At 47.6% G+C, this 23,732-nt stretch overlaps 2 protein-coding genes across 2 annotated transcripts; one reads left to right on the forward strand and one right to left on the reverse strand.

The window, feature by feature from the left end:
• Positions 1-1,851: 1,851 nt before the first annotated feature.
• Positions 1,852-14,394, forward strand: LOC147213435 (gamma-aminobutyric acid receptor subunit rho-1-like). Its single transcript, XM_086143142.1, has 10 exons — positions 1,852-2,030; positions 4,539-4,589; positions 6,825-6,931; positions 8,411-8,478; positions 8,556-8,779; positions 11,354-11,436; positions 11,965-12,105; positions 12,175-12,327; positions 12,864-13,060; positions 13,741-14,394. The coding sequence occupies exons 1-10, from the start codon at positions 1,891-1,893 to the stop codon at positions 14,026-14,028; spliced, it is 1,452 nt and encodes a 483-aa protein (XP_085999268.1). The 5' UTR covers positions 1,852-1,890; the 3' UTR covers positions 14,029-14,394.
• A 5,564-nt stretch (positions 14,395-19,958) lies between these two features.
• LOC147213436 (xaa-Arg dipeptidase-like) lies at positions 19,959-23,676 on the reverse strand. The gene is made up of 7 exons (XM_086143058.1): positions 23,163-23,676; positions 21,955-22,103; positions 21,386-21,528; positions 21,146-21,300; positions 20,610-20,745; positions 20,369-20,476; positions 19,959-20,262 (listed from the first exon to the last, which is right to left on the reverse strand). Exons 1-7 carry the CDS (start codon positions 23,550-23,552, stop codon positions 20,075-20,077), a joined length of 1,269 nt encoding a protein of 422 aa, XP_085999184.1. The 5' UTR covers positions 23,553-23,676; the 3' UTR covers positions 19,959-20,074.
• Positions 23,677-23,732: the final 56 nt, after the last annotated feature.

Raw genomic sequence — 23,732 nt, forward strand, 5'->3', positions numbered from 1 at the left:
TATTCTCCTTCTCACATCCAACCTGTGGGACACAGCCACCGATAACACATTTATCTAACACTCTTTACACCTCCAGAACATTCCTACAAACTCCTCCTTTAAGGTAACTCCAACTCCATGATAGTACAAGTTCAAACCTGCTCCCAAGCTTCCTTTGCTCTCCTGGACATACAGTATCTCCAGCTTCCTGAACTCCCAACTCTAGCTTTTCAGCTATTCAGAGTCCCTACTCTCAGTCCCAGACTCTTGCCTTTCCTCTTCTCGCTCTGCTTCCTCCTCTCCTTGTTCCACTCGCAGTAGCCTAATGTCCACTGGCACCCTGTGGTCTATCAGCACCGATGGCGGTCGTTGTTAACAGACACCTCCACCCTTCTGGTATGGAAGTCACAGCTTTGACTCGCATATTTGGTTTTTGGCGTACGTTTTAAACGAAAGACCTTTCAGATGCAACTCTTTGCTTGGACCGCCTCAGAAAGGCACTGACCTGTGCACCCCTGACACTACAGTACACAATTTATATATATATATATACATTGCTCAAAAAAATAAAGGGAACACTTAAAAAACACATCCTAGATCTAAATGAATGAAATATTCTTATGAAATACTTTGCTCTTTACACAGTTGAATGTGCTGACAATAAAATCACACAAATATGATCAATGGAAATAAATTGTATCAACCCATGGAGGTCTGGATTAGGAATCACACTCCAAATTAAAGTGTAAAAACAAACTCCAGGCTGATCCAACTTTGATGTAATGTCCTTAAAACAAGTCCAAATGAATCTGTGTTGCTTCCTGAGTGGACACTATGATTTCACACAAGTGGGATTGACTTGGAGTTACATTGTGTTGTTCAAGTGTTCCCTTTATTTTTTTGAGCAGTATATATATATATACATGTACAGTATACATGTACACACAAACACACATATTTTTACATATGTTTTGTGTATATATATATATGTATGTATATATACATACATACATACATACATACACTACACATATTCATGTAAAAATATGTGTGTTTGTGTGTACATGTATACTCACAGACAAACATGTATATAAATATAGATATAGTTATGCATGTGTGTAAATATATATATATATGAAGATATACATATATATACACACACACATGCATTTTTTTGTTGTTATCTAGCATATGCATAGGAAGGAAGCAATGGATGAACAGAAATATGGCAAGAAATTCAGCGATTTGAGAAAATGAATATAACTTAATTCATCTAATATATATTAATTGAATTAATACATAATTAAAATAAATTATATTGAAAAAATAGTGAATAAAAAGCCATGCAAAAAAAAAAAAAAATCATAAAAAAAAAAAAAAAAAAAAGTTAATCAAGTCTTAATTAGTTCAAGACTTTAATTATGTTTTATAGCCAAAATGTTCCTGCAGACTCTCCATGCTGGTGCAACCTCAGCCCAGCGTCCAGGTGTGTGTGTGAGATGAAGAGTCTATCTAGTCCTACCCTGGATTACCCGACGGTTACATCATTCCTCCTACATTTTTGTAATTGAGAGAAGGCCGCCATTTCTATTCTGAATAACAATAATTATTATTATGGTGGAGTTCAAAGAGAGTGACCTTCAGCCTCCACCTGGAGGTGGATGACAGATGAATCCATCTGACCTCCTGCAGGATTGAAGCACACACACACACACACACACACACACACACACACACACACACACACACACACACACACACACACACACACACACACACACACACACACACACACACCCTCCCCCTCCCGCGGGATTAGACGGCTCTGCCTCGGTGCGTGGATCCAGTGCGGCGCGGGGCCGAGCCTGGGAGGGACGCTCCCGCCGTGGGCTGCACCGCCGAGCAGGCTGGATGCGGGACTCGGACCTGGACCCGGACCAGGACCCGGACTCGAACTCGGACGCCATGCACACGGACGCCGCGCTGCTCGGCCTGCTGGTGTGCGTGGTGCGCGCGGCGGGGGAGACGCGCACGGCGCAGCTGCTCCACAGGTCAGTGGAGCTGAGAAGCATCCGTGCAGGTTGTGATGCGTTCAAGTGCTCGTATTAATCTGCGGAAATTTCTAGTTTTACTTTTAATCAATTTTCTCACATTTCTTTTTCTTTCTTTTCAAAATGTAATTCGCATTTTTTTTTTTTTTTTTTTGGGTTTAAGTAAACATCCAGATGTGTTATACTGGTTAAGGGCTGCAGTACACCTCCCCACCACTAGGGGCGCTGCTCGCTATTTTTACTCCATTTTCGGGGTCAATCCAGATTTGGATGGAACAAAAGAGTACTGAAGCTGGAATCTGAAACTGGGTCACCGCTAAAACCGCACGGCAGGGGAGCAACCCCTATGACACGCTAACGCTTGCCGTGGTGGATGTTTTCCAAAACATGCTAAATGTCGTTAGCTCGTCTTACCGTACCACCCCTTTTTTTTTTTTTCATTTTAACGTGACTTTTGGACAAACAAAAATCAAGTCGGATGTTGTTTATACGGCGCAGAATCCCAACACAGCTATCTGGTGACACTTCCTGGACCAACGCTAGCATTCCAGCAGCACTAACTTCACATGCTAACAAGTCAAATTATACAATAACAGCTTTAACACGAAATAACGATGGCGGAAATCTGGGATGGGATGTCCTCCTGCGGAGTGAGCCATAACTAGGGGCTAGGCTAATGCTAACTCTGGAGTTTCTCAAAAAGAAAGGTTTACACTTGTAGATTAATAAGCCCATTTTTCACAGAACCACATCAGCATGTAACAGTAACAGTTTTAACGTAGCTAAATTTAAAATAAATGTAACTACTCCTTAATGTTAAACTGATTTTATTACTCATTCAAATCCAAAATGTTACATGCTAGCTTTCACTGCTGCAGTGTTTCGTGAAGACATTCTGCTGCCATCGTAGTTTTCTAGCAAACTTAGCATAACTTTTTTAGCATAACTTTAGCATACTTAGCTACCTGTGTAGTTTATGGTCAATACACGCTTTTGACTTATTTATTTTCAGAAAATCGGACCTTTTAAGACGTTCTCGTGGGCCACGTTTGGCCCGCGGACCTTGAGTTTGACAATTGCTGCAGATGATGTGTGTTTAACATCCCGTTCCTGGCGAGGTTTCACGCCGAGCCCATGGCTCCATTTAATTTTGGACTGTATAATTTGGATGTCTCTTCATGTGACCCCGTTAATCGACCGACTGGCGCCGGGTAGGCGGTGTACTCGCATTTCCATCACACACACACACACACACACGCCAGCAAAGTGGACAATCAATGAGCGAATGGATGCACTCCATCTGATGGAGTTAGCGGAATTTAAAAATGAGTTTTCTCGGGGTGCGTCGACCTGTTGGCCGCCGGCGCCCCTTCACCCAGAAGGCTACGACATTAGCGTTATTTCGGGAAGTACATTAACGCACGGTGGGATTACAGGTTACGTAATCAGAGTAAGAGATTTTACCTTGGGTCGGCGTGGGATGGGAGATGGGAAAGGCGCAAATAAGTTTTAAAAAAGGCGGGGATCGCGCACAGCGGAGCGTGACAGAGCGGTTTGCTAAACACGACCTGAAAGCCGGGCCGCCGACGAAGAAGAGACCAACCTTCTTCTTTTAATATCGATATTAAATGAAGTTGGATGCTAATGAAGCTAACATCCGATCGCTGTAGCCGACCTGCTGGTCCGCTTGGTACCACTTGGGAGGAAGATGGAGAACCTGTGGAGAACATGGAGCCTCCAGAACCTTGGACATCGATGACCACTGGAGTCATCGGTCGTTTGTTCATTGGACGATTTCTGGTCCGATCGACTCGCAATTCAGTGACGGTACAGTTTCATTGATTAGCTTTGTGATCGTTATGTAAGTGGAACTATTGGACCAGGATCACACACACACACACTTCTGAAAAGGACATGATCAATGATAAACTTGATTAGGAAGGGATCATGTTGAGCTGCTAAGAAAGCATTCAGTTCCCTGGTGTAGAGGGGCATGTTGGGCTTAAAGAGTGTGGTTCCGACCTTCTCTACATGGAAAGGGTCACGATTTACAACATCTGCCTCGGTCAACGCAAATCTGGACAGCTGAGCGTCATCCTCGTATGATCTTAAGGAGATCTTACCGTGAATGTTGGCTGTGTCTTCATCCTCCAAGGCGTGCTCCCAGTTCACCTTTGGGGAACCCAGTCGGGGCGTCTTGTGCATCTGGTGTTGTACCCCGAGTCCCCTTAGTGGGAAGGCCTCGAACACCTCGAACAACTTCTTATCCAACGAAGGCCATGCCCGCCCCCCTGAGGAGGGGACACCTTTCAACCACTCGCACCCTATTTCCTCATTTTAACCTGAACTCCAGTACCCCTGTAAGACATGTATGCTCAGAGACAACACCTTGTACTTGTAGGCTACCTTTCAGACTTGATAGACAGCCTTGCCAACAAACCCAGCTCCGCACCGAGACACAAAAACAAACATTATGTTTCGCTAAATTTTTGTTTTCATCTCTCGTAGGTCGAAAAGAGAAATCCCCCTCTTGGAAGCTTCCGGTCGCAAGACGGGCAGGTAAGACCCTGTTTGGACTTCCTTTTCTCCGGTTCCCAGGAAATCGAGGCCGTGTGGGAGGGTCTAGCGGTGGAGATGAAAACGGTATTACTGGACTTAGAGGCGCCGGGCGAACGTTTTAATCGAGCTGTTGTTTTGTTGTACGTGGAGAGCGACGGATGGCTTCTGTGTATTTTACTAAGCCCAATATAATCCATTCTTATCCCTCTGAATTAGGAAGTTCATGTGATTTATTTGCCAACTCTAGTCTGAGGAACTGTAAACAAGCCGCTGTGCCTCAGAGCAGCTGGTGCGATGCGACGCCAGGCCGCAAAGGAGCTGCCGGGAGGCAACGATCAGCTGCCACAATTTGCAAGAACAATTGTTTGCACTTATGTTTTGCAAAATGAGGTATCTATTCTCTGGGGGAAAGCAGCTGGTTAGATACTTAACAGAGGACAGGAGGGCTCATCCGGGGAAATTGGGGAGTTAGAAATTAGCCTGATGGCTAACAGAGGAGCGGAGGGCTCTTCTAATTGTGAAATTGGCTTGTTAGATACTTAGACTCATGGCTAATAGAGAAGCAGCGGGTTCTTCCTCTGGAGAAACTGGCTAGTTAGATAGTTAGCCTCATTGCTAATGGTTGAGAGGTGAGTTCTTCTTCTTCTTGGGTTATTTGCTAGCTCAATACTCGGCCTAATGGCTAACAGAGGAGCGAAAGGTTATGCTTTTTGGGAAATTGGCAATTTAGATAATCGGCCTGGTGGCCTACAGAGGATCAGAGGGGAAATTGGCAGGTTAGCCTCATGACCAAGTTAGGTTAGGGTAAGGTTTTTTTTAGCGTTCAGGCTAAAGCTGGAGTTAGGGCTCTGGGTAATGTGAGCTTTCCACTGGTACCGGTGCCAAGTTTGTGCTTCATTAACTAGATGATGTACACTAGTCTTGAAGGATGGGAAAAAAAAAGGTCATGGTCATCACGGCATCACCAAAGTCGCAATCCACAAAAGGGTTTACAGTAGCAATGGAAATTGGACCACCCCCCACATTGTCCTGGGTGGGCTTTCCAACGGCACTGCTCCCAAGCTTGTCCAATTTTCGGTTGGAGAGTTCGGTTCACGTTATGGTAGGAGCTAGAGTCAGGGTTCTGGAGCCAAGTTTTTGTTCCATTCACTAGATGATTGACGTATGAGATAGAGCAGTAGAGGTTGGACATGCAACCACATTGTCTTGAGTTGGTTTTCTTCTACAGATGCCAATTAGCTAGATATCTGGCCTCAGGTCAGGCTGAGAAACAGAGGGTTCTCTTTCTTGGGAAGGTGGCGACTTAGATAATTAGCCACATGGCTAGCTAAGAAACTGAATATTGTTCCTCTGGAGAAATCTGCTAGTTAGTTGATCAGCCTCGTGGCTAACAGGGGAGTATATTCTTTTTTTTATTCTTGGCCAAAAAAACTTAGTTTAATCACTAATAGAGAAGAAAAGATTTCTGTAGAAATTGGCTTGTTGCATAATTAGCCTGATGGCTAACAGTGGAGCTGAAGGCTCTTCTTCAGAAAATGGCCAGTTAGATAATTATCCCCATTGCTCACAGAGAAGCATAGGGTTCTTCTTGGGGAAATTAGGCAAGTCAGATTATTTGCCTTATGGCTCGCAGAAGTGGAAGACTTATTTGGAAATTGGCTAGTCAGATCATTAGCCCCGTAGCTAACAAAGGAGTTGAGTACTGTTAGCCTCATGATCAAATGAGGGGTGAAACTCTGTTCCTCTTGAGATATTCGCTGGTTAATTGGTCTGATGGCTAACAGAAGACTACAGGGTTGATCTTCTTGAGAAATTGGCTAGTCAGATAATTAACATCATGGCTAACCGTGAAGCTGATGGCTCTTCATCTGGGAAAATTGGCTAGTTACATAATTAGCCTCCTTGCTATCCAAGGATATGGACCTTGTTCCTCTGAAGAAATCAGCTAGTTAGATAATTAGCCTCATGACTAACAGAGGAGCATTAGTGTTGTAGACAGTTTTAGAGCATGCTAACTTTAGCATGATGATAAATGACTCACACCAAACTTCTTTTGCCTTTGTTCTGCGCAATTTTATAAGATATGTGAGTATTTACCAAAAGTTATTTCAGGTTTTCATGTTGCTAACGCGAGAAAACAGGAAGTGGACCCCATGTGATTTTTTTTGGGGGGGGGTGCATGAGCCAATAGCGCTGCCTACCAACCAGCACGTTACCTTCTCTTTCCTGGACCAGCCCCATCTACAAACGGAGTCCGGACATCACCAAAGCCTGGGGCACCAAGTCGGAGCACCTTCTGAGGATAGACGACCATGACTTCACCATGCGGCCTGGATTCGGCGGTACGGAGACGCTGTGATTTTTAATTCGATGTCCAGACAAGTTATTAATCGCGCGAAGCATTCCTATCGGCTTTACGTAAAACCTAAACATACGTGTCCCGCCCCCTCCCGCCCACGCACTCTCCCTGAGATTGGTGGCAACAGGATGGAGAGATGACATAACAGATTGGGATTATGACTGAGCCATACTGCCGAGGGGGCTGGTGATTAATTACCAGGACACAATCTGTAGCTTTAGGTTTCGATAACTTCCGTCTTAATCTGGCCGCGCATTAGCCAGGACTTAAAGCCTGAATCTACATGCTTTTAAAATTATCACACCTCTTATTATCCCTATACATTCCTGGATATCGCCTCGAACCCCGACGTTGTTCCTGGAAAGCCCTGTTCTCGGCTACCAGCTGCCCTGGATCGGTTCGTTTTGAATTCAATTAAAATGCAATTTTAAGTCAAGCACGAGTTGAAATCAAGGTAGAACTTTGAGGTTACTTGGATTTGGCTCAACAGGGAAAAATAGCTCCTCAAGCTAACTGCTAACCAGTATGTTCGAGAAACGTTAACTACCAGCAGTACCAGTTTAAGGGCTAACTGCTAGCAGTACATTATAGCGAAGTCAGCTAGCCGTACATGTTCAAAAGGCTAACTTAGGTACGTGTTTAAAAGACGAGCTAATAGCAGCACGTGGGAGAAAGGTCAGCTACCATGATTACATATTTAAAAAGCTATTTGCTAGCGGTGTATGCAAGAAAGGATGCCCTCTAGTGATGCATGCTTAAAATGCTAGCTGCTCACAGTACATGTTTAAAAGGCTAACTACTAGCAGTGCGTGTGAGAAAAGATAGCTTCTAGAAGCTACAGTGACAGACTGAAGTATGTAGCATACATTTGATGTATTTTATTAGTTTGTCGCGGTTTCTGCGCACGTCGTGCTCGCGTTTTATTTCAGAACGTGACTTCATCCACTCTTATTTAAAAGAAGCTCAAAGCACAACATCTTTTCGGCAGGATGGTGAAAAAACTGTACTCTGTGACACAGCAGCCATCAGGATCAGAGCCAAATAACGACTTTGTATTCTGGTTTTTAAATCCATTAGCCTGCAGCTAACATTAGCTTCAGCCAAATTAACAGCCAAAACAGAATCCCCTCCGCGGGAAGTAGAAACAAAAAGCACCGATCCCAGCTGTCCTGCTGAGGACAGCAAACAAAAACAAGTGCACTCCCCGCTGTCAATTAGCATTAGAATCCTCTGGCCCTGCGCCATTTTTAGGAAACCCCACGGCCAGCTGCCGTTAAGAGGCGAGAGGAAACGGAAAGCATTGTTCGAAGCCCAACGGCGCGCATTAAAAGGAGCCATGACCTCCCGTTGGAAACCTTTAATCCAGATGTTTGCAGGAAGAGGCGCTCCTGCCGCTTCTGCATTCATTTGGTAATCCAGTCGACTCCACTGTCCAAGTCCACTAATGCATCTGCCTTTCCAGGGCCGGCGGTCCCAGTCGGCGTTGACGTTCAGGTGGAAAGTCTGGATGCGATATCGGAGGTTGACATGGTGGGTCGGGATCAAAATCGGAGACTTTTTATGTCACCTTGCCTGTATACTAACAAATCCCTGTCTTCTTCTCAAAGGACTTCACAATGACCTTGTATCTGAGGCACTACTGGAAGGACGAGCGCCTCTCCTTCAGAAGCAACCACAACCAGAGCATGACGTTCGACAGCCGCCTGGTGAAGAAGATCTGGGTACCCGACATGTTCTTCGTGCACTCCAAGAAGTCCTTCACCCACGACACCACCACCGACAATGTCATGCTCCGGGTCTACCCGGACGGGAAAGTCCTCTACAGCCTGAGGTACGGAACCATGAAGCTCCAGTCCAGGGGTGATCCCCCAAATCAAAGTGGGCTGCTTGTTGGGTCACTGTTCCAAACCTGGTTGGGTTTCCAAATATGGCCACAACAGAAGTCAACAAGTGAAGGTTCTACCTGTTAGTGGATTAACTGCAAGCAAGAAAGGGATATCGGGAGTTGCATGTTGCACTCAAGGGACCGACCTGTCCGTCCAGAGTCTGCAAACTTGGGTTCGCTCCGGGCTACCAAATCCACAGGTTCCTTGAAGACCCTCTGCGGGTGTGAATGAGGCTGTATGACAATGAACCAATGAAAAACCAACAAAAAAATCTCGACCATCTGGTGTTCACTGGTCTAATAATGGAAATGGGTTTTGTTTTTAGGACACGCCGAGCGCAACTGACTGTTCACATCAACAACAACAGCAGCTGCCATCTGTGCTACGCAAGGACACATGCACACAGGGATGCAGGCGGTGTCACTGTAATTAGTCCAAAGCTTAGTGAAATCATAAAACCCATTCACAAATAATGACCCATGTTAACATTGTCTTTGTTTGTTGCCATCACGCCGTCACACAGCCTGTCCTCTCTGCATACGAGTCAGAAAGTTCTGCCTCTTGGCCTTGGTGGGGCCCAGACACCCCTCTCCCCAACCACTTGGTCAAAGTTGTGAATCTTGGTGGCGTTCCCAGAAACCTCGCCCATCCAGTATGTCGGGAGAGCCCAGTGGGTCTCCACCTGGTGAGACATACCAAGACCACCTTGCCAGGGAGGTGCCAGAAGGCACCTTGACTAGATGCCAAAGCCATCTCACCTGGCTCCTTCTGGATGCTACTCCGAGCCCCTACTGGATGAACAAGCGCCTCACATCCAATCTTGAAGGGAAAGCCTGTGGAGGAAACTCATGTTGTGCACTTGCTTCCATGATCTGATTCTTTCGGGCACTACCCAAAGCTCATGGTCAGAGCTGACGATGGGAAAGTAAAACGGAGAGCTTTGTTTTATGGCTCTTTCTTTACCAAGACAGACCAATGCAGACTCTGCCTCACAACTCCTGCTCCATGCTTTCCTCAGGCGAGAACAAAACCCCGAGATACTTCATTCAACTCCTCCATTTGGGGTACGATCTGATCCCTGACCCGAAGAGGACACTCGTCCTTCTTCTGGCACCTCCTTCTTGTTCCTTTCTGCTACCCTCAGGGGTCACCCTGGATCCTCTTCTCTCGCACAACTAACTCCATGCCCTCTTTCACTCCTTCCATAAATCTTCTCTTTGGTCTTCCTCTAGACCTCCAATTCCAGCTTCTGATATATTCACTGTCCCTCCTCTGCCCATGACCCAACCATCTCAGTCTACGTTCAGAACGTCTAACAAATGTCGCCCCTCCGATGGACTCATCCCCGATCCTATCCATCCTCGTCACTGCCAAAGAGAACCTCAATGCAGCTCTGACAAAACCACATGTGGGTAGTGAACGGTACTGAAATCAGCAACTTTTCAGAAAGTTGGGGTGTCGGTGTCCCCTCATGATTGTGAAAAAATGCCAACTTCCTTAGCGCAAAAGATGGATTGTTGGTTTCTGGATTGTTTGTAACCATAGGACAAAATACACCCCACACACATTCACACACACTGGCCGGCCCACAGGGTGGGACCAACATCAACCCTGGAGAGACAAAGCATACCCAAGCTCTCACCCTTTTAATCCCATCCAGCTGCAGTTTCCTGATGCGTCACCATGTTTCCGTCGTGCATCTTTGAGCTGCTTCCACTGGGCCAGGTTATGATGTCAGTGGGTGGTCAGGGAGCCATCTGTCAACGCGCACGTCGCCTGTTTAAAGGGGATAACGCGCCGCCAATTAGGACCGCTAATACCGCCGAGCATGACCTTGTCATTTTGGCAAGCTGACACGCGGCGCAGAGGCCGATTTTGTAACTTGCATTGGCAAGGGGTCGCCGCTGGCGCCTGCCTCATCCACTGATGCCGCCTTTGGCAGGCCAGAATTCATCGGCCCTTTGGTCTTAATGGTAAGTCTCACATGGCCAGTGGCGGCCCTGTCGCGGGAAGAGTGGGCTGGTGACATCACAGGGTCACATGTCCTGTTAATCTGCGCTGGTTGGAGATTTTCTAGATTTAGGCAGATTGGCGAATAAAGATGCCTTCTCTTGTTCTGTGAGCTGGATTATGGATTTTCATTTTAGCATCACAGTGCCGGAAAACCAGATCCCCGTTGAGACCCCGGACCTGCAGAGTGTGTGTGCTGAAGTTCTGCTTATGGACAAACATACAAGTGTTCTTGTTTAGAGGGTTATTTTTGCTGAAGAGCAAGTAGGTTTCCACATCTATGTGGGGTCTCCATCTTCTCCTTGGGTTCTCCAATAAGGCCAATGGTGACTGGAAGACTATGGATCAGTTCTTGAATGTCCAACTCCGTGATCTGTGACCTCAGATTCCTAGTTTGTCTGATATGCAGAATCGGATCCAGAACCAGGTTCCTTTAGCATGCTGCTGCTGCAGCTGCTGGTCGCCCTTTGTTCCTTGCGTGACCCCTTGTTTCCGTCTCGGTTCCCCAGGGTGACGGTAACATCCATGTGCAGCATGGACCTCAGCCGCTTCCCCCTGGACACCCAGACCTGCTCCTTGGAGATCGAGAGCTGTAAGTCACCAGGACCTCCTCCTCTCTGCCAGCCAGTCATAACATGCCCTGAAAGATGATTGATAACTCAGCCGTTATTATCAATATTCAGTTGACCTTCGGGTTAAAGGTCGATGCAGCATTGTGGAAACACATTTCTGTGGGTACCAAACTTAAGAGGTCAATCAGGGTTGAGCAAACATGGAGCTGTGAGGTCGTTTTTAGGGAAGGTGATGGAAACATGGGGAGCCGAGAGTGATAACCAGAGGTAGATTTTAGGGAACATTAACAATACGAAAGAAGGTTTGAGTAAAGGGACAACTGGAGGGAAGGGACGAAGGGAACTGAGGGCATCTGTGCTGGGTAAATAGAAAAGTAGATATTTGGGAACATTTAGTCGAGGGAATATATTTCGAAGTGAACACCAATAGAACAAAACGTACAGTAACGAGAAAATAGTCTTAAGGGAATTATATTAAGAGCTCTTTAATACAGTGCCCAAATTTTTTACCTTTGTTGCACTGACTGTGACGTTCTCCATGGTCCCAGACGCCTACACCGACGACGACCTGATGCTGTACTGGAAGAAAGGGAACCGCTCGCTCAACACCGACGATAGAATCTCCCTCTCCCAGTTCGTCATCGAGGAGTTCCAAACCACCACCAAGCTGGCGTTCTACAGCAGCACGGGTATGTCCTGCTTCAAGGGGGCTTCCTTTGCTGCGACAACTCGAGTTTGACCTTCTTTCCCGTCCGCAGGCTGGTACAACCGCCTCTACATCAACTTCACCCTGCGACGCCACATCTTCTTCTTCCTGCTGCAGACCTACTTCCCCGCCACGCTGATGGTCATGCTGTCCTGGGTGTCCTTCTGGATCGACCGCAGGGCCGTCCCCGCCAGGGTGCCGCTTGGTAAGGGCGCACTCAGAAGCTAACACGTGCTGCAGGGAGCTGTTCCTGCACTGGAATTTGTTGGTACCAATGGGAGCAGGTGTTCTGGATGTTCTTGGTAGAAAGAAGCAGCAGGTATGAAAAAAAGAAGTGGCGGGGATGGAGGCTCGGTTTGAGAGGGTTTCACAGCAGAAACAGGCCAATGTTCGAAGCTTTGGTTCCTCAGACCTGTATTTTTTTTCGGTCAAGGGTCTAGCATTGGACATTACAGCTTGAGGTTGTAGAACTCCAGGTACAGACTGGAGAAGCATGTGAAATCACACAATTAGTGCCATAGAAATGCACGTCTGACCTTCTGATGTGTTCTACCAACTCCAGAAAACAGCTGTTCCCATGAGCCAGTTTTGAATTAAAACTTCTGCGGAAACCAAAAGATCTTACCGTAATCTTTAAAAAAATCAAACTTTTTTGAAAAGACAAAAATGATGTGTAAAAGGTGAGATGGGAACCAATAACGGCATTTGTGCACTTCCGTCTGCTCCTGTGGCCTCCCTCAGGGATCACCACGGTGCTGACCATGTCCACCATCATCACCGGGGTCAACGCCTCCATGCCACGGGTGTCCTACATCAAGGCTGTGGACATCTACCTCTGGGTCAGCTTCGTCTTCGTCTTCCTGTCCGTCATAGAGTACGCCGCCGTCAACTACCTGTCCACGCTGCAGGAGCGCAAGGAGAGGAAGCTCAGGGAGAGGGTGAGTGTCAACGACCAGGCTCTTTCTGTGTGTGGTCTCAGGGGTCTTCTTACATCTCCAAGACTTCTCGCCAGCTTCTAGGTCTTCCTGTCATAGTCCAAAAACAGTCAGTAGGTTCATTGAAGACTCAAAAGTATTCACTGTCAATTGAACATAGTGGTCAGGGATCACTGACTTGAAGGAAAGTGGGGTACAAGGGACATGACTGTGGAGGTTCTCAGTCATCCAGGTCATGGGGGATTATTGTTAAAATATTCTTGTCTTCTTCAGCTCAGAACTGAAGAAGCCTCTCGGATGAGGAGTAAAACATCTTCAAGTGACGAAATTCAAGTTCCAATGCCGAGACAAGAAGTTTGACAATGGGGTACAAGGGACTTGTACCCTATTGTCAAACAGAGAGGACAGAGTGAAAGGAACATAGTTAAGGCAGCGTAGCAGTTTTGGAAAGTAGGGTTTGAGGGAACACTGGGTCAGGAGAACGTAGCCTAGAAGGGGATGTATCGGAGGGGGCACTGAGAGCGCTGACAAGGAAAGGAAGGTAGAATCAAATTGAATTGAAGAAGCACAAAGGCGGAAGGAGCTTTTGGGATGCAGAACAAATGTAGTTTGAGGGAACTTATCTCCAGGGCTCACCCCTCCGGCCCCAAATCCTAAACCCGAGTTCCTCTGTCCACTCTCAGCTGCCATGCACTTGCGGCCTGGCCCACCCCGGCATGATGTCCACCAGCTACAGCGAGGTGGACGTCAACACCACGGGGAACTACGGCCTGCCCGAGGAGAACGGGCTGAAGCGGGAACGGCTGTTGGTGCAGCTGGCGATGGAAAGCGACCCGGTGACCGGTCACGTCAGCTCCGGCGCCTACAGCAACGTCTGGATCGACACGCACATCATTGACAAGTACTCCCGCCTCCTCTTCCCGGGGTCCTACATCCTCTTCAACATCATCTACTGGTCCATTTACAGCTAGGGGACGGCCTCAGGGTCGGGGTGGGTCGGGTCCAAATACTGGAGTCGGTGGGAAAGTCTGTCCCCTGCTGGTGGATGGGAGCACTGAAGATTCAAGGTGGACCTTCCAAAGACAGGTGTGCGGTGTAGACCCTCCCCCAGGTGAGACCCTGAACATTGACTAACCAGATGGGGTCACATTCTGACCCCCAACCCACCCTGACACCCCACTGCCCCATGGAGTTTACCACACCTCTATACCTCAGATTCTGGATCTCGATTAAAAACACGTCCGGATGAAACCGAAGAACAACCAGCGCTCGATCTGACCGTCGGCCAGGAGGCGGCCATCTTGGATCTGAGCCGGCGGCCATCTTGGATCTGAGCCGGCGGCCATCTTGGATCTGAGCCGGCGGCCATCTTGGGGGGAGGGGGGGTCACACATGGAACCCCCGGGTTCTCCTGAAAAAGGATAAATCCAATGTGGAACCAGAGATTTTGTTTGGGGTCCATTCAGTTTGTATAAGACCCCTCACACACAAACACACACACACACACACACACACACACACACACACACACAAGCATTTACAGACACGCACACACATGCACTTGTACACACACACACATACACTCTTATACCCACACACACGCGCGCATAAGAATGTATTTGTACGCACACACGCACATTTATACATACATACATACATACATACATACATACATACATACATACACACACACACGAATAAACATCCATTTTTACGCAGACACACGCATTTATACACACACACACATGCACTTGTGCACACACAGGCACACACATAGACTCTTATACCCACACACACACGCACGCGCATACAAATGTATTTATACGCGCATACACACACACATTTATATACGCACACGCACGCGCACACACACACACACACACACACACACACTCTTATACACACAAACACACATATGCACACACAAATAAACATCCATTTTTACGCTGACACACGCATTTACATACACACACACACACACACACACACACACACACACACACACACACACGCATAAACATGCATTTTTACTCACACACACGCTTTTATACACACGTACACACACATGCATACACACAAACACGGTTATACACACCCACACACACACACACACACACACACACATCAGTGACCAAAAAAAAACATTTATTTATATTTAAGTCTCCATAAATAAATGTATGATGATGTTTAAATTGAATTCTAACAGTAGATTTAAACTCTCATCTGGACTTCAATTTGTTGACGCCCCCCCGTACTGCTAAGGGCGCATGCTAGCTTAGCTGCAGAGCGCACACACACACAAACACACACACACACACACACACACACACGTGTCAGATTCTGTGTGCGTGTGTGTCGGACATAAACATGAATACTCGGTTATTCTCAGTGTTTTGTTCCACAGCAATGTTAAGGATACTTAACCCTTAAGGGTTTACAGGGCACATAAAGCTGGAGTTAATAATTATCTTTATATGTAATGAACTGTTCCTTTCAAAAATACATGAACAACCAGATATTCATGAAGAAAAGACAACTCTATGCCTCAGTTTTGTCTTCTCACTTCTCCGTGTCTTTTGTTGTATTTTTCTCCATGGCGAAACTTGCTCCATCCACACCGAGCATACATGTCTCTTTTTAACCTCAACCAACAAATAAGAAGTGCTCCATTTTTCATGGGAAACTTCTTGGAACTTTCTGGCACGTTTTAGACCGGATGCCGTTTAAACTCCTTCTTCCATAAGCTGAACTACTGTGACAAATGTCTGCTTCTCTACTCAGGAACTTTCACCAAAACAAAAACCGCTTGTTTTTTTTTTTAAAGGATACATCCAGTCAGCGACACTTCCAGAATTTCAACTGAGTATTCACCCCGTCGTCCTCCTTTATTTCAGTTAAGGGGTTTTTCTACTGTAACCTTCTCCTCCACACTGGTTTATTAAAGAATTTAATTTAAGTATGTTTTTTCTTCTTAGATCCATCCACTCTCCTCTGGGTTGTTGAAAATTCACAGGGTTTTTGTTCTTCTATTGTCTAGATTCAACATGAAATGAACATTTAAATTAGTAAGTTGGATTTTACTCACTTGAATAATACCAAAAGTTTGACTAAAAATCATTAATAATTATGAAAGCGTATGACAGGGTGCCAAGAGAGGAGCTCTGGTATTGTATGAGGAAGTCTGGAGTGGCAGAGAAGTATGTTAGACTGGTGCAGGACATGTATGCTCGCTGTGAGACAGTGGTACGATGTGCTGTAGGGGTAACAGAGAAGTTCAAGGTGGAGTTGGGACTTAACAGGGATCAGCTCTGAGCCCCTTCTTGTTTGCAATGGTGATGGACAGGCTGACAGATGAGGTTAGACAGGAATCCCCATGGACCATGATGTTTACAGATGACATTGTGATCTGTAGTCACAGCAAAACAGAATATTTGTGTGTGAATGAGAGGAACTCGGGTGGAGCGGTGAGGCTACAGGGAGTGGAGATCAAGAAGCTGGAGGATTTCAGGTACTTGGGGTCAACAATCCAGAGCGTAGGAGAGTGTGGAGAAGAGGTGAAGAGACGAGTCCAAGCAGGTTGGAATGGGTGGAGAAAAGTGTCAGCGGTACTATGTGATAGAAGACTATCGGCCAGAATAAAAGGAAAGGTGTACAAGACAGTGGTGAGACCAGCCATGATGTTTGGACTAGAAACTGTTCCAATGACCAAAAGACAGCAGGCAGAACTAGAGGCTGCAGAGATGAAGATGTTGAGGTTCTCTTTGGGAGTGACCAGGATGGAGAGGATCAGGAATGAGTCTATCAGAGGAACAGCACATGTTAGATGTTTTGGAGAGAAGGTCAGAGATGGTTGGGTCATGGACAGAGAAGGGATAGAGAATATATTGGTAGACGGATGCTGGAATTGGAGCTGCCAGGCAAGAGGTCTGGAGGAAGACCAAAGAGAAGATTTATGGATGTAGTGAGAAAAGATATGAAGGTAGTTGGTGTGAGAGAGGAGGATCCAGAGAATAGGGTTAGATGGAGGTTGACTCACTGTGGAGACTCCAGAAGAGAAAAGCCCAAAGGAGAAGAGGAAGCTGTTGTATTTCATTTTCAAAAGGTGTTAATAAATGTATTTTTATATTTATATTTGTTTCAATATAACTTTTTTATGATTCAATTGATCCATTTATTGATGATCGTCTTCTGTCACTTTTATATATTTTATTAGTTTATTTAATTGTTTCTATTATATTGAATTTTATTTTCTACAGTAATGACAAGGTAAACTTTGCTCCCATTCTTGTTTTTAGAAGTTTTGTTTTGTTTTTTTAATCCCTTTTATCTTTTTATTTATTGTTGTTTGTCCTATTTAATGCCTTTATTTATTGTTTGTTTTTTAATCTACTGTCTCTGTCCTTTTAATGTATTTTTGTTACTCAGGTATCCACAGGCTCTTGCCCTCGGCTGCTGTATCATTATAAAATATTATCTTAAATTAATCATCCAAAATGGACTCGGTAGACTAATAATGAATATACGAGGTATATACTAGGTACACTAACAGTCTAAAATAGACTGGATAAACTAATCGTCCATAATCAGCGCAGGAAAGTAATCTGGAGTACACAGGGTAAACTAACGGTCCAAAATAGACAAGGGTCCACCAACAGCCCAAAGTAGACTAGGGTGAACCAACAGCCTAAAGTAGACTAGGGTGAACCAACAGCCCAAAGTAGACTAGGGTGAACCAACAGCCCAAAGTAGACCAGGGTGAACCAACAGCCCAAAGTAGACCAGGGTGATCCAACGGCCCAAAGTAGACTAGGGTGAACCAACGGCCCAAAGTAGACTAGGGTGAACCAACGGCCCAAAGTAGACTAGGGTGAACCAACAGCCCACAGTTGACCAGGGTGAACCAACAGCCCAAAGTAGACCAGGGTGAACCAACAGCCCAAAGTAGACCAGGGTGAACCAACGGCCCAAAGTAGACCAGGGTGATCCAACGGCCCAAAGTAGACTAGGGTGAACCAACGGCCCAAAGTAGACTAGGGTGAACCAACAGCCCAAAGTAGACTAGGGTGAACCAACAGCCCAAAGTAGAGTAGGGTGAACCAACAGCCCAAAGTAGACTAGGGTGAACCAACGGCCCAAAGTAGACCAGGGTGATCCAACGGCCCAAAGTAGACTAGGGTGAACCAACGGCCCAAAGTAGACCAGGGTGAACCAACAGCCCAAAGTAGACTAGGGTGAACCAACAGCCCAAAGTAGACTAGGGTGAACCAACAGCCCAAAGTAGACTAGGGTGATCCAACAGCCCAAAGTAGACAAGGGTGAACCAACAGCCCAAAGTAGACTCGGGTGAACCAACGGCCCAAAGTAGACTAGGGTGAACCAACAGCCCAAAGTAGAGTAGGTGAACTAAAAATTTGAAAGCTCCCCTCAAATGCAGGGAGGCTCCTTCCGTCCGGGTCCTTCAGGGAGGGCCCTTCAGTCCTGCAGCACCTGCCTCTGACCAAAGTTCCGGACGAGAACCTGTGCTCTGCGAGACCTGCTGGTAACATTCTCCATCCTGCCCACTTCCATAACCACCTGACAACAGCTGGGACAGCTGGTCGTCAACCCCTGGTTGGGGTCTTCAGGAACAGCACCCTCTGCAAAGGAGCCTACATAGAAGAGACGGACACACCTAGAGGGCTTCCAGATGGATGTGAGGTTTCAAATCAAGTACAAGCTGCCTCTGAGCTTTACAATGTCAGTGGAGATGCAGTAGAGGGTTAACATGATCTGAGGTGAGAAGTGGGAGGGCCTGCATGGAGTCTGTCACCCAGCCTCCTCCAAGAGTCATCGAACACACAGGAGTTTCATAGGACACTAAATGTCCCCTGATAGCAACGCAGAACAGAACGCCTCTGGTCACCTTCTTGCACCTTCATACCAAACAACAACGCTCCAGGTGGCAACATAACTAAAGCCCTCCAAGGCCGGAGCACCTCACAATGATGTTTGTTGTATGGTAAAGTATAGCCTAGCATAGCATAGTATCAAGTATAAACTGGAGGGAAATGTTCAAGAAGCCTCACTGCAGGAGTGTCTTCAAACTATTGACATGTAGATTCTTTGCATCTGTCCATGTTCTCCTACCTGGTTCTCGTTGCGTTGGATCTTCACATTACGGATTCTCTCCAGGTCCCGCAGACCAAAAAAAAAAAAAGTCAGCAGGTTCATCGAATCAGTTGACGGTTGGAGGTGTTCATGATTGACAGGTACTATTTCCGGGTTTAAACCCCGCCTCTCGCTGTGATTGGCTCTCGCTCTTCTCCCCCTCCCTCCACTCAAAACAAATGTAGTCCATGAGTGAATCTGTAGTTGTGTTCCTATTTTTAGGGATTTCCTGAATTTGATCATCATTTATTGTTTTAAACATGATGCATTGGTCATTTGTTTGCAGTTGTCATGGCGACGCACACACGTCTGGAGTGATTGACAGCCGCCCATGTTATGTTCATCTTACGCAACGCCGCCGTGAGACATCTGCCGCCATGACGTCACAGTTCAGACAGGAAACCAGAGGAGCTTAAAGCCTGATGTCTCATGGGGGGTGCAAACACTGGACACACACACACACACACACACACACACACACACACACACACACACACACACACACACACACACACACACACACACACGTGTGTGTCTTATTCCACATCTGGAGATAAAGACCGACTCCCATTCGTCGACCCCATTCTCGATATTTCCAAGAATCCTGCCGTCTTCCAAGGATCTCGTCCCGCTTCAGACCAAGCATCTTCCCCAGAGGAGAGCTCACAAGGTGAAAGGTGAGGGAGATCCCATGGAGGAAGAGGAGGCAGAAGAAGAAGAGGAGGAGGAAGATGGACGGCTAAACGATAGCTCTGTTTTGTGTTGATTTATTTTGATGCTAACGAACATGCTAACATGAAGGGATGTGTTACCAAGATTGGAATTGGAGGTAAGAGAAGCAGGAAGTTGTCGTCGTGGGAGGGGTGTGTCCTAAATGGAGGAGGGGGCGGGGACTCCGGTATCCACAGGCTCCGCCCACTTTCTGTCCTCCTCCAGCTTGGACCGGGTGAACTCCTGCTTCACCTTCTCCAGCAGCTCCGGGCGCTGCAGCACATCCAGTGCTGTCAAGGCCAGAGCCTTTGCCGCCCGCAAGGTGAAGACCTGCGCCCGGGCATCACCTGCGACACACACACACACACACACACACACACACACACACACACACACACACAGGTAAACACACACTCACAGGGGAGGTGTGTGTGTGTGGAGGTGAAAGCATACCGGCAGCCTCCCTGTACTCGGGCGTGTGGTTCAGAGCATTTGAGCCGATGTAGAAGTACGGGTGGATTCCTGGAACAACATGGGTGACGTTGCCAAAGTCAGTTGAACCTGGAGAACATCGGAGGAAGGGATTAGATCCTTCACTTGGAACCACCTAAGGAGACAGAAGGTGCCTTCTTTCCTTTCTTGCAAAGTACCGATCGACATGAAGAAGTTCCTTGCCAGCGGTACTTGGACATACCGGACTCGTTCCGGAGAACATCTTCGTCCGTGGTGAACTCCATCCCGAGCGCGTGGCCGTTGTCCTCATAGAGTTTCTCCAACGCCTCCACGCGGAGGATGTTATCAAACTGGTTCCTGGAGAACTGCACTTCCACCTGGGGGACGGAGCCAATCACAGCTCACCCAGGGGAGAGGCGGGGTTTAACCCGGCTCATCCGCCAATCACATCCAACCATTCACCCCATCATTCACTCTGATTTACAGTCTTAAATGAAGCTGCTGACTGATGGACTGCTGGAGGAAGATGTAGAATCTGGCAAGAACCCAGTCAGGAGAACACGGAGAGAACACAAGCAGGAGAACATGGGGAATCCATGCCACAGAATAAGAAGGGAACCCAGGAAGGGGAACATGGAGACACCACAGGCAGGAACCAGGAGAACATGGCGAGAACCTGCACAGAATCCATGCGGGAACATGGAGAATCCATGCAAGAGAACAAGGAGGGTACCCAAGCAGGAGAACTGGGAGAAAAACCCTAATCTCCATTCCTACCTGACATCCGGTCGCCATGGCAGCGGCCCTGAAGCAGGACTCGGCCTTGTCCTTCAGGAGACCGAGGTCCGAGCGCGACGGCGTCCGCAGGTAGAACTCCAGCTCGCTGTAAGCGGGGATGATGTTGGGCTTCTCCCCGCCGTGTCTGATGATACCTGCACGAGGATATTCCAGATTGCATCGGGGGTCCCGCCCCCTTTTTTTTTTTTTTTTTTGGACCAATGGCGGACCACCGCTCACCGTGAACCCTCCAATCCGGCTTCATCTGCTGGCGGAGCGCCGACATGTTGTTGTAGCACAGCACCGCCGCGTCTAGGGCATTGACACCCCTCCAGGGGTAGGCGGAGGCGTGGGACGCCCGGCCGTGGTACTTCACAGTTACACTGGACACACACACACACACACACACACACTCTTCACCATCTGAAAAAAATGGATCATCGCAGGAGGTGCCGGTGACCAGAAGAGGTTCAGATGGATTGGGGAGGTTAGGCTACCTCCGGTGACGATGTCTGATTGTAAGGGAGTTGTACAACTAGGCATTGTTGTCATAGCGATACAATCGTAGTAAAAGGGACTTGGTAAGAGGAAGTGGCTCGAGGTCCGAACCATCGAGGCTTTTCCCAGCAGTTGTTAAAAGTCGCTAATGATTCGGATTACGGTTGGACTTAAAGAACAGGAACATGTGAGCAGATCGGCACAGTTAGCTCTGGGTTCGCAACGGGTAAAAAGAAAATGGCGGGGAAGTTCTTGGGAACGTGAATGTTGTAAAAGTCGTCCGGAAATGTTTGCGATGCATTCAGACGTACTCGTGCTCAGCCACGCAAGGCAGGTAAGCGGCGTCCTCCTTGGACGGGTGGGCCATGAACACCACATCCACACCTTCGAACGCCCCCTCCCTTATCATGTCCACCTTGCCGCCACCGTCCTCCTCGGCCGGCGTCCCCAGAACCGTCACCTGCGGAGGCGAAGAGATTCCACGGTTCAGTTCAGGAGTCGGTGCTGTGGCGTCCTCCGGTGGTGGACTCAGGAGACAAATACCCTGAGAAACTGACCAAAAGTGACCACAAGGTGACTTGGACACTGTCTGCAATGTCAACGGTTAGAAATAAACAGCTCCATTTTGTCCGGTTAGCATTATTTATTCATTATCTCTACCGCCTACCCTGTTGTGGGGTGACTGGAGTCTATCCCAGCTGTCATTGGGTGGCACTGGGGGTTCGCCCTGGACCAATCACAGGGCCACATATAGACATACAACCGATCATTTTGTCACCATCAAGTCAAGACATACAACTTTCACCCTGGCAATCACATGTCTGGACCATGAAGCATACAAGTACTCACTCTGTCACTCATGTGTCATCTAGATCACTGTGGAAAAATGCCCACTTTTACCTGATCGGTCCAAAAATGATTCCACCCGAAGGCGAAAGGTGGTGAACGAATCTGTATCTGCCTGCTTCTGAGCCGTTAGTGATGCTTCGAGTCAGACGGCAGCAGCGATACCGTAGATGAATGTTTTATTTCAATCGGGAGCCTCTAGAACATTCTGAGCCAGATGAAGGCCCAAGTATGAGTAGTGATCAGAAGAAAGTAAAAAAGGTGAGCTCAAGACAATCGTATGAAAGTTACCAAGACAAGTGAGAAAGCTCTGAAAGCTCGCTACCGAGTTGCTGAACTCAAGGCTACATCCAAACACTACCTGCCTGCAAAATCATTGGAGAAGAAATCCTCGTTCCTGGCGCTGTTAAAGAAACAGTCCGAGACTGCAGTTACATTCTATTTCATCAAAAAACATTTTAAAAACACTGATCTAGAGACATACAAACACCGTTTTTGGACTGTGGGAGGAACCTGGAGAACCCTTAGGAACCCCACGGGAAGAGCATGGAGAAAGGGGGACTCCGACCGAGGACCTCCTTTCCGTGAGGCAGCAACTGGTCTTGTTAGCTCATGGAAGGTTCTCTCCTGACACTTTCCGACTCATTGAGAGGAGGTGTGGTTTTGCTCGTACCTGAACCCGGACCGGGATGGCGTCCGCGGCCTCCAGCACCGCTTTGAGCCCAAGGGCAGCACCGGCCCCCACCTCGGCGATCAGGTTGTGCCCGCAAGCGTGTCCGATCCCGGGCAACGCGTCGTATTCGCAGAGGAAGGCAACGTTAACCCCGCCTGGCGCGCCACCACCTTCCGTGCACCACTTGGCCCGGAAGGCGGTCTCCAGTTTGAAGTGGCTGTCGACCTGCCAGCCTCCTTCCTGGGTGAAAAACGCCACCAGGAGGTCGTGGGCCTTCCTCTCCTGGTATGCCAACTCCGGGGTGGTCCAGATGTCCTCGCTCAGGCGCCGCAGCTTCCCCTCGGCCTCGTCCAGGCAGCGGAGAACCCTCGCCTTCAGCTTCTCGCACATTTTCCCCAACTTCCTCCCTCGGCCGTTTCCGTGGCGGCTCCTTTCCTGGACCGCCGTCCTTGCAGCCTCGCTATCGGGTTACAGCAGCAGCCGGGCCAGAAGATAAACTCAGGCCTGGCCAGGACAAAAATAGCCCGCCTCCCATCGGACACTCAAACTTGTCTGACTCCACCTGACGGC

Source organism: Fistularia commersonii, chromosome 36, assembly GCF_037954325.1.
Source record: "Fistularia commersonii isolate RoL2024-O1a breed Wild chromosome 36, RoL_Fcom_v1.0, whole genome shotgun sequence".
Taxonomy (NCBI): domain Eukaryota; kingdom Metazoa; phylum Chordata; class Actinopteri; order Syngnathiformes; family Fistulariidae; genus Fistularia; species Fistularia commersonii.